General features: G+C 48.5%; 1 protein-coding gene across 1 annotated transcript; it reads left to right on the plus strand.

The window, feature by feature from the left end:
- Nucleotides 1–3231: 3231 nt before the first annotated feature.
- MRPL19 (mitochondrial ribosomal protein L19) lies at nt 3232–11188 on the plus strand. The gene is made up of 6 exons (XM_038751214.1): nt 3232–3374; nt 7186–7303; nt 9075–9193; nt 9461–9595; nt 10536–10717; nt 10896–11188. Exons 1-6 carry the CDS (start codon nt 3320–3322, stop codon nt 11115–11117), a joined length of 831 nt encoding a protein of 276 aa, XP_038607142.1. The 5' UTR covers nt 3232–3319; the 3' UTR covers nt 11118–11188.
- The last annotated feature ends 656 nt before the right edge of the window (nt 11189–11844 follow it).

The following is an 11844-nucleotide window of genomic DNA, read 5'->3' on the forward strand; positions in this document are numbered from 1 at the left end:
CCCAGCGCTTAGAACAGTGCTTTGCACATAGAAAGCGCTTAATGTCATTATTATTATTATTATTCTTATTGTTCTCTGTGCCTCAGTTACCTCATCTATAAATCAATCGTATTTATACGTATAAATCGTATTTATAATTTATAAAATGGGGATTAAGACTGTGAGTCCCCCCCGTAGAACATTCATTCATTCATTCAATCGAATTTATTGAGCGCTTACTGTGTGCAGAGCACTGGACTAAGCGCTTGGGAAGGACAAGCTGGCAACATAGAGAGACGGTCCCTACCCAACGGTGGGAAACCAAACATATTAACAAAATAAAATAAACAGAATAAATATGTACAAGTAAAATAAATAAGAGTAATAAATCTGTACAATCAAATACGATTGATTGATTGATTGATTGATTGATATACAGGTGCTGTGGGGAGGGGAAGGAGGTAGGGCGGGGGTGAGGGAAAGGAGGGGGAGAGATTACCCCTCATTATAATTACATGACTACCTTCTATTCCCCCAGCGCTTAGAACAGTGCTTTGCACATAGTAAGCGCTTAATAAATGCCATCATCATTATTATTATTATTATTCTCTGGGCCTCAGTTCCCTCATCTATAAAATGGGGATTAAGACTGTGAGCCCCCCACCCCCGTAGGACAGGATCACCTTGTATCCCCCAGCGCTTAGAACAGTGCTTTGCACATAGTAAGCGCTTAATAAATGCCATTAGCATTATTATCATTATTCTCTGGGCCTCAGTTCCCTCATCTATAAAATGGGGATTAAGACTGTGTGGCCCCCCCCCCCCCCCCCGTAGGGCAGGATTACCCTGTATCCTCCCCAGCGCTTAGTTTAGAACAGTGCTTTGCACCTAGTAAGCACTTAATAAATGCCATTATTATTATTATTCTTCTCTGGGCCTCAGTCACCTCATCTATAAAATGGGGATTAAGACTGTGACCCTCCCCCCCCTCCCCCCCCCCGTAGGGGAGGATTACCTTGTATCCCCCCCAGCGCTTAGAACAGTGCTTTGCACATAGTAAGCGCTTAATAAATGCCATCATTATTATTATTATTATTCTCTAGGCCTCAGTTACCTCATCTATAAAATGGGGATTAAGACTGTGAGCCCCCCCCCCCAACCCGTAGGGCAGGATTACCTTGTATCCCCCCAGTGCTTAGAACAGTGCTTTGCACATAGTAAGCGCTTAATAAATGCCATTATTATTATTATTATTATTATTCTCTGGGCCTTCGTTACCTCATCTATAAAATGGGGATTAAGACTGTGAGCCCCCCACCCCCGTAGGACAGGATCACCTTGTATCCCCCAGCGCTTAGAACAGTGCTTTGCACATAGTAAGCGCTTAATAAATGCCATCATCATTATTATTATTATTATTCTCTGGGCCTCAGTTCCCTCATCTATAAAATGGGGATTAAGACTGTGAGCCCCCCACCCCCGTAGGGCAGGATTACCTTGTATTCCCCCCAGCGTTTAGAACAGTGCTTGGCACATAGTAAGCGCTTAATAAATGCCATTATCATTGTTATTATTATTCTCTGTGCCTCAGTTACCTCATCGGTAAAATGGGGATTAGTACGGGCTTTGGAGTCAGAGGTCATGGGTTCAAATCCCGGCTCCCCCACTTGTGTGACTTTGGGAAAGTCACTTCACTTCTCTGTGCCTCAGTTACCGCATCTGTAAAATGGGGATTTAACACTGTGAGCCCCCCGTGGGACAACCTGATCACCTTGTAACCTCCCCAGCGCTTAGAACAGTGCTTTGCACATAGTAAGCGCTTAAGAAATGCCATCATTATTATTGTTGTTATCATTATTAAGACTGCGAGCCCCACATGGGACAACCTGAACACCTTGTATCCCCCCCAGCGCTTAGAACAGTGCTTTGCACATAGTAAGCTCTTAACAAATGCTATTATTATTATTATTATTATTATTATTATTATTATTATTATTAGTCTTCTTAGGGCCTGTGAGTCCCCAGGCGGTGCCCTTTCCCTTGCGGGCTCTGGGCCGCAGGGTCGCAGGGTCCGCGGCCGAACGCTCATTCCAGGGCTCCGCCCGCAGGGGGCGCCCTGTAAACAGAAGAACGACTCGCGCGGCGGACGGCAGCCCGGGAAGCTATTTTGGGCAAGCGCGGCCGCCGTCGGGGTCTTCTCGGCGCACGCGCATGCGCGGGCGGGCGGCCAGGCGGCCAGCAGGGGGCGCCGGGAGGCCGAGCCGGGCCGCGGAGGCTGCCGGGAGCCCCCTCCTCCCTCCCCCAGCACCTGTATATATGTTTGGACGTATTTATTACTCTATTCCTTTTACTTGTACATATTTATTCTATTTATTTCATTTTGTTAATATGTCCTGTTTTGTTGTTAGTCTCCCCCTTCTAGACTGTGAGCCCGCTGTTGGGTAGGGGCCATCTATGTTGCCAACTTGTACTTCCCAAGCGCTCAGTACAGTGCCCTGCACACAGTAAGCGCTCAATAAATACGATTGATTGATTGACCGTCTCTAGATGTTGCCAACTTGCGCTTTGTCCAGTGCTCTGCGTACAGTGAGCGCTCGATAAATACGATTGATTGATTGATTGAATGAATGAATAAATACGATTGAATGAATGAGCCGAGCCGGGTCGCGGAGGCTGCCGGGAGGCTGAGCCTTGCCGGGCCGCGGAGGCTGCCGGGAAACGGAGCCTTGTCGCGGAGGCTGCCGGGAGGCCGCGCTTAGCCGTGCCGCGGAGGCTGCCGGGAGGCGGAGACTAGCCGCGCCGCGGAGGCTGCCGGGAAAAGTGGCCTGGCCGCGGAGGGTGCCGGAAGGTGGAGCCTAGCCGCAACGCGGAGGCTGCCGGGAAAAGTGGCCGTGCCGCGGAGCCTGTCGGGAAGCGGAGCCGGGCCGCGGAGGCTCCCGGGAGGTCGAGCCGAGTCGCGGAGGCTGCCGGGAAGCGGAGCCGAGTCGCGGAGGCTGCCGGGAGGGCGAGCCGAGTCGCGGAGGCTGCCGGGAAGCGGAGCCGGGCCGCGGAGGCTGCCGGGAGGCCGAGCCGGGCCGCGGAGGCTGCCGGGAGGCCGAGCCGAGGCGCGCCGCGGAGTTTGCCGGAAAAAGTGGCCTGGCCGCGGAGGCTGCCGGGAGGTGGAGCCTAGCCGCGCCGCGGAGGCTGCCGGGAAAAGTGGCCGTGTCGCGGAGGCTGCCGGGAGGCCGAGCCGAGCCACACCGCGGAGGCTGCCGGGAAAAGTGGCCGCGGCGCGGAGGCTGCCGGGAGGCGGAGCCTTGCCGCCGCGGAGGCTGCCGGGAGTTGTGTGCAGTCCTCAGAGATGGGCGCCGTGGCTCCCAGCGCCTTGCGGAGGGTGTTGCTCCTCCGGGCCCCACGTAAGGAGCCCCCGCCTGCCGAGGGGGGGGGGGAGGGGAGGGGAGGGGAGGGGCCGGCCTCTTGTCAGCCTGGTGACCTTGGCCAAGTCACTTCATCAATCAACATCATCATCAATCGCATTTAATGAGCGCTTACTACGTGCAGAGCAGTGTACTAAGCGCTTGAGAAGTCCAAGTTGGCAACATCTAGAGACAGTCCCTACCCAACAGTGGGCTCACAGTCTAAAAGGGGGAGAGTCACCTCACCTCTCAGGGCCTCCTCATCTCTGTAATGGGGATTGAGGTTGGGAGCCCCACAGGGGACAGCCTGCTCACCTGGTAACCCCGCCCCCCCCCCAGCGCTTAGAACAGTGCTTTGCACATAGTAGGCGCTTAATAAATGAGCCCCCTCCTTCCTCTCCCCCTCGTCCCCCTCTCCGTCCCCCCCGTCTTACCTCCTTCCCTTCCCCACAGCACCTGGATAGATGTTGGCTCAGTGGCAAGAGCCCGGGCTTTGGAGTCAGAGGTCATGGGTTCAAATCCCGGCTCCGCCAATTGTCAGCTGGGTGACTTTGGGCAAGTCACTTCACTTCTCCGGGCCTCAGTTCCCTCACTGCAAAATGGGGGTGAAGACTGTGAGCCCCCCGTGGGACAACCTGATCACCTTGTAACCTCCCCAGAGCTTAGAACAGTGCTTTGCACCTAGTAAGCACTTACTAAATGCCATAATTATTATTGTTGTTATATGTATATCTGTTTGTGCATATTTATTACTCTATTTATTATTTTACTTGTACATATCTATTCTCTTTGTTTTATTTTGTTGGTATGTTTGGTTTTGTTCTCTGTCTCCCCCTTTGAGACTGTGAGCCCGCTGTTGGGTAGGGACTGTCTCTAGATGTTGCCAACTTGGACTTCCCAAGCGCTTAGTCCAGTGCTCTGCACACAGTAAGCGCTCAATAAATACGTTTGATGATGATGATTTTACTTGTACCTATCTATTCTATTTGTTTTATTTTGTTAGTATGTTTTGTTTTGTTCTCTGTCTTCCCCTTCTAGACTGTGAGCCCGCTATTGGGTAGGGACTGTCTCTAGATGTTGCCAACTTGGACTTCCCAAGCGCTCAGTCCAGTGCTCTGCACACAGTAAGCGCTCAATAAATACAATTGATTGATTGAATAAATGCCATTACTGAGGCAGACACAAGGTCCTGGGTTCGAATCCCGCCCCCACCCCTTGTCTGCTGGGTGACCTGGGCCAGTCTTCTAGACGACCGTGAGCCCACTGTTGGGTAGGGACCGTCTCCAAATGTTGCCAGCTTGGGCTTCCCAAGCGCCTAGTACAGTGCTCTGCACACAGGAAGCGCTCAATACGTACGATTGAATGAATGAAAAGTCACTTCAGTTCTCTGGGGGTTGAGACTGTGAGCCCCACGTGGGACGGGGACTGTGTCCGACCCGATTTGCTTGCTTAGTACAGTGCCTGGCACATAGTGAGCGCTTAAGAACTTTTAGACTGTGAGCCCACTGTTGGGTAGGGACTGTCTCTATATGTTGCCAATTTGTACTTCCCAAGCGCTTAGTACAGTGCTCTGCACATAGTAAGTGCTCAATAAATATGGTTGATTGATTAAGAAATACAATTAGTATTATTATTCTCGGTGCCTCAGTTCCCTCCTCTATAAAATGGGGATTGAGACTGAGCCCCATATGGGACGGGGACTGTGTCCAACCTGATTTGCCGGTATCCAGCTCAGCGCTTAGTACACTGCCTGACACCTAGTAGGCGCTTAACAAATACCACAATTAATATTATTGTTCTCTGTGCCTCAGTTCCCTCATCTATAAAGTGGGGATTGAGACTGTGAGCCCCGTGTGGGACGGGGATTATATCCAACCCGATCTGCTTGCACCCACCCCAGCGCTGAGGACAGTGCCTGGCACATGGTAAGCGTTTAATAAATTCCATCATTAGTATTATTATTCTCTGGACCTCAGTTCCCTCATCTGTAAAACGGGGATTGAGACTGAGCTCTGCCGCCTGTCTACTCTGTGATCTTGGGCAAGTCACTTTACTTCTCTGGGCCTCAGTTCCCTCATCTGGAAAATGGGGGTGGAGACTGTGAGCCCCCCGTGGGACAGGGACTGTGTCCAACCCGATTTGCATGTATCCACCCCAGCGCCTAGTACAGAGCCTGGCACGTTGTAAGTGCTTAAACACCGTAATTGTTATTCTAATCCCTGCTCCTCCACTTGCTGGCTGTGTGACTTTGGGCAAAGCGCTTAACTTCTCTGTGCCTCGGTTTCCTCGCCTATAAAATGTTGCCAACTTGTACTTCCCAAGCGCTTAGTACAGTGCTCTGCACACAGTAAGCGCTCAATAAATATGATTGAATGAATAAAATGTCATACCTGGTTTCTTATGGTATTTATTAAGCACTATGTGCCAGGCACTGTATTAAACCCGGGGCGGAGACGAGATCATCAGGTTGGACACACTCTGTGGCCTACATGGGGCCCACAGTCTTCATCCCCATTTTACAGATGAGGAAACTGAGGCACAGAGAAGTGAAGTAGCTTGCCCAAGTGGCGGAGGCAGGATTAGAACCCAGATCTGTGCTCTGTCCACTAGACCACACTGCTTCTCTGTCGTTCTCCCGCCCCCTCAGGCTGTGAGTCCTGGGTGGCACAGGGACTTCATCCGACCTGATTGTCTTGCATCTGATAATGATAATTATGGTATTTATTAAGCGCTTACTATGTGCCAAGCACTGCTCTAAACTCTACGGTAGATACAAGGTAACGGGGTCGAGCACCTTTCGTGTCCCACACGGGGCTCGCAGTCTCAATCCCCATTTTTAGAGTTGAGGTAACTGAGTCCCAGAGAAGTGAAGTGACTTGGCCAAGGTCACCCGGCAGACAGGTGGCAGACCCGGGATTAGAACGCACGTCCTCCCAAGCCCGTGCTCTTGCCACAAGGCCGTGCTGCTTCCCGGTGCTTGGAGCATAGTAAGCGCCCAACAAGAATCACCATTGTTCGGATGTCTAATAATAATAGTAATGATGATGGCATTTATTAAGCGCTTACTATGTGCAAAGCACTGTTCTAAGCGCTGGGGAGGTTACAAGGTGATCAGGTTGTCCCATGGGGGGGCGCACAGTCTTAATCCCCATTTTACAGATGAGGTAACTGAGGCCCAGAGAAGTGAAGTGACTTGCCCCAAGTCACCCAGCTGACAATTGGCGGAGCCAGGACTTGAACCCGTGACCTTTGACTCCAAAGCTCGTGCTCTTTCCACTGTGGCAGAACCGGGATTAGAACGCACGTCCTCCCAAGCCTGTGCTCTTGCCACACGGCCGTGCTGCTTCCCGGTGCTTGGAACGTAGTAAGCGCCGAACAAGAATCACTATTGTTCAGATGTCTAATAATAATAATAATAATGATGATGGCATTTATTAAGCGCCTACTATGTGCAAAGCACTGTTCTAAGCACTGGGGAGGTTACAAGGTGATCAGGTTGTCCCATGATGGGGGGCGCACGGTCTTCGTCCCCATTTTACAGAAGAGGTAACTGAGGCCCAGAGAAGTGAAGTGACTTGCCCAAAGTCACCCAGCTGACAATTGGCGGGGCCGGGATTTGAACCCGTGACCTTTGACTCCAAAGCCCGTGCTCTTTCCACTGAGCCACGCTGCTTCTTTATGTTTATCAGTGTTTCCCTCCCTCCCGCCCCCCAGTCCCCAAACAAGTTTGACCTTCCCCTCCGGCCCCCCGAGAAAGAACCGTGGCGGGAGATAACCGTTGGAAGACTGGTGGTGTTTCCCGTCTCCACAGGCTGCCTGGCCTCATCCGCCGCGAGGCTGAGCGGTCCGCCCGGGGACTCTGGAAAATTCCAGCCGCCCACCAAGCCGGTCATCGTCGACAAGCAGGTGCCCAAGGGGCAGGAGAGAAGGTGAGGCGACCCACCCCCGGGGCCCCTCGCATCCCGTCTGGTGCCTGACACACGTGCCCGTCCTTTAATCAATCCATCGGCGTGGCTCAGTGGAAAGAGCCCGGGCTCTGGAGTCATCATCATCATCATCAATCGTATTTATTGAGCGCTTACTGTGTGCAGAGCGCTGTACTAGAGTCAGAGGTCATGGCTTCGAATCCCGGCTCCGCCACACGTCTGCTGTGTGACACTGGGCAAGTCAACTTCTCTGAGCCTCAGTTACCCCATCTGTAAAATGGGGATGAAGACTGTGAGCCTCTGCCGCTAATCTCCTCACCGTACCTCGTTCTCGCCTGTCCCGCCATCGACCCCCGGCCCACGTCCTCCCCCGGGCCTGGAATGCCCCCAATCCCTCTGCCCCTCCGCCAAGCTAGCTCTCTTCCTCCCTTCAAGGCCCTGCTGAGAGCTCACCTCCTCCAGGAGGCCTTCCCAGACTGAGCCCCTTCCTTCCTCTCCCCCTCGTCCCCCTCTCCATCCCCCCCATCTTACCTCCTTCCCTTCCCCACAGCACCTGTATATATGTTTGTATATATTTATTTCTCTATTTATTTTACTTGTACATATCTATTCTATTTTATTTTGTTAGTATGTTTTGGGTAGGGACTGTCTCTATATGTTGCCAACTTGTACTTCCCAAGCGCTTAGTACAGTGCTCTGCACACAGTAAGCGCTCAATAAATACGATTGATGATGACAAACTGATCACCCCAGTGCACACAGTAAGCGCTTAACAAATGCCATCATCATCATCATTATTATTATTATTATTATTAATCAGTCATCCTTATTGAGCACTTACTATGTGCAGAGCATCTTGAGAAGCAGCGTGGCATAGTGAATAGAGCACAGGCCTGGGAAGCAGAAAGATCTGGGTTCTAATTCCGGCCCCACCACGGGTCTGCTGTGCAACCTTGGGCAGTTCACTCAACTTCTTTGAGCCTCAGTTCCCTCATCTGTAAAATGGGGGTTAAGACTGAGTTGCATGTGGGACAGGGACTGTGTGCAACCTGAATGACTTCTATCTACCCCATTGCTTAGAACGGTGCTTGACACATAGGAAGCGCTTAACAAATACCATCGTCATCGCTGTACTTGGGAGAGCAGAACACAACAGAATTAGCAGATACATCCCCTTCCCACCACGATCTCGCATGCCAAAATCTCTTAAATTCAGAAATGCGGGGTTCGCTAAGCCGCTTTTCCGTAGAAGACGGGTGTGAAATTCCCTTGGCGAGAGTGATGTCGGTGAGGTGGGTTGAGGGAAGCAGACGGGCTGCCCATTTAGGAGCTTTCATTTATTCAGTGATACTTAACGAGCATCTAGTGTGCAGTGTACTAAGCTGTAGGAAAGAATAAAGTAGTTTTAGTATCTCTCCTAGTGATCTAGAACCCAAGTTTTCCCAAAAGATGGCCAGGGCTTCTCAGTTGAACAGTGTTCCAGCTTAGGGAAGTAGGAGGGAATGGGATTTTTAAAGGTTTTTGTGTATTTTATCGTTTTCTGGCTAAAATATCTGCCCTTTTGTTCCAAGACCTTTTTGTAAAATCTTGAAACAGCTAAAACTTTTCTATAGATTGCAAAAACCGAACTTGAGAAAATGAAGAAGAGTCGCAGGGCTAATGTCAGGAGAAATCATGGGGAAGTATTTGTCTGTTTTTGGTTTAAAGATCGGCTCTTTTGGAAAATGGTTCCTTTATATTACCATGCTTATAAAAGCTTTCGAATTCTACCCAGGTTCTTGAGTCCCGAATTCATTCCTCCGCGAGGACGAACAGATCCCTTGAAATTTCATTTGGAAAGACAGGACATGTTACAGAGAAGGAAAGTACTTCACATTCCGGAGTTCTATGTCGGTGAGTAAGCGCTAGATGTCTTTATTCGTAATTGTTTCTGGATCTGTAGCAAACACAACCTCAATTCTCCAAGCATCTTTGTGCAGTAATTATTCCTTTGCATGCTCTCTACCCAGTGAATTTGAATACGCAGAATGGCTCCCTTAACATTCTTCAAATTGTAAGAAGGCCCATTAACCATTGCGTGAAAATGTGCGTTTCTGCTTCCAGTGTTGGTCGGAAGCTTCCAGTAAAAGATAAGACCTGACATCCCATTTTAATCAACAGGAAGCATAGTGTCGGTAACCTCGTCAGATCCGTATGCCGGTGGTAAAACCAGCCAGTTTTTAGGGATCTGCACCCAGCGATCAGGAAAAGGACTCGGGGCGACCTTTGTGCTTCGGAATATCATCGAAGGACAAGGTTGGTGAATGAATCTTTTCCTTCGATCAGGTATGAGCAGGAAATGTGTCTCTTGCTGTATTGTACTCTCCCAAGTGCTTTGTTCCGTGCTCTGCGCACAGTAAGCGCTCAGTAAATAGGATTGAATGAGCGAAGTAGTTCTCGCGGTAGCGAGAAGCCCGGTAGAGCAAATGGGAACGTGGGTATTGCTACATCCTGCCAGTCTGAGCTCAACATAGGAGGGAAAAGTGGACAGGAGGAAGCTACAAATTAACAATTAACAAATTAATTTGTTAAACTGCTGGGATAGGGACTGTATCTTTAGCCTTTATGGTATTCTTTCAAGCACTTAGTACAGTACACTGTACACCGTAAGCACTCAAATACCGTTGTCTTACATTGGAAACTGTGGATTGGGTGCGTGCTTTTTGTTTTCTTGTTTTTCATTGTGAAAACAAGTAGGAATAGTCACTACATCGGTCAAAAGGGGATTCAATACCTGGCCTTTCTACGTAAATTATAAACCGTGTGTGGACAGGGACTGGATCTGACTCGATTATCCTGTATCTTCTCCAGTGCTTAGAACAGTGTGGGATACAGAATACGCACTTACTATTAAGATACTGTATCAACTGGGGAACATGTACTGCTCTTTAAAAAAAGTTAGGTTTCTCCTTGTTGTAGAATTCCCACTAATGCAGTGAAATGTAAAGGACAAGGAGAAACAGAGTATTTTGAACATTTTTCTAACTATTTAAGGTTTAACACAAGAAACCAAGCAATCTTTAGCTTTGTCATTCCCTCGTGAAATTGATATATTTAGACTGTCTCTATATATTGCCAACTTGTACTTCCCAAGCACTTAGTACAGTGCTCTGCACACAGTAAGCGCTCAATAAATACGACTGATTGATTGATTTCACTGTTAATATCTTGTCCCCCATATTTTTCCCTTCTCAAGGTGTTGAGATTTGCTTCGAACTCTACAATCCTCGAGTTCAAAAGATCCAAGTGATCAAGCTAGAGAAACGACTAGATGATAATTTGATGTACTTAAGAGATGCCCTTCCTGAATATAGTACTTTTGACATGAATATGAAGCCTGTAGTCCATCCTGCCAACAAAGAAGTTCCTGTTAATGAGGTACAATTTTACTCAAAAGTGTGGGCTTAACAGTGGAAGTTGTTGGAGTGTTTAGAGGAATGCCTTCTGATGTATAGTACCTGGTGCATTTGGATATGCAAAATGTAAGCCTGGGGGAAGAGGGAAAAAAAAACAAACCTCTTGCCTAATAGGCAGTTTTTTCTCAATTTCATTCTAGCTGAAAGTCAAAATGAAACCTAAACCTTGGTCAAAACGCTGGGAAAGGCCAAAATTCAATATCAAGGGCATCCGCTTTGATCTCTGCCTAACCGAAGAACAAATGAAAGAAGCGCAGAAATGGGCTAAGCCTTGGCTTGAATTCGATATGATGAGAGAATATGATACTTCCAAAATCGAGGCAAAAATATGGGAAGAAATCGAAGCATCTCAGTCATCCTAACTCTGGTAAAAGGGCTTTTGTCAACTCTTAATAAATTGAGAACTTTATCTTTAGCTGTCTTGGGTCCTTAATACGTGTCATGTATTTGCTATGTCTGTAAGACTTTAACCGAAGTTTTGTAATAATCTTAATAATCCGCAGTGTTCCCGACGAAAGAAGTCTGTCGGCAGTCAACCTTTCAGGGTCTCCCACAATTTCCCACCCACAACGTGTTGCTTTTGTGGCTTGCACTGCCTGGCTTTAATTATGATTGTAAGAATAGGTCTATTAAAGCAAAATCTCCATGATACTCTAAATTAATCAATGACATCCATCCTACTGATGAGCTACTCCACGGACTCTGCTCACATAAACAAATCTGAAAACCATTTCATGAATCCGTAGATCACACCTTCCTGCCAAAATTAAGAAAAATTAGCAGTCTTCCCCCTCAAAAAAAAAAAAAAAACCAACCCTCCTCTCAGTCTGGCAGTACTTAAACCAGAATCAAGAACATCATTATCAGCTTGCCAAACAGTTGCTTCTCAAATGCTACAGTCCATCAATCAATCAATCAATTGTATTTATTGAGCGCTTACTATGTGCAGAGCACTGTACTAAGCGCTTGGGAAGTACAAATTGGCATCACATAGAGACAGTCCCTACCCAACAGTGGGCTCACAGTCTAAAAGTCCATCAGGAAGGAAAGCATCAGATCAGAATATTAAAAAATCTTATCAAACTTTCA

Source organism: Tachyglossus aculeatus, chromosome 9 (genome assembly GCF_015852505.1).
Source record: "Tachyglossus aculeatus isolate mTacAcu1 chromosome 9, mTacAcu1.pri, whole genome shotgun sequence".
NCBI classification, from domain to species: Eukaryota; Metazoa; Chordata; class Mammalia; order Monotremata; family Tachyglossidae; genus Tachyglossus; species Tachyglossus aculeatus.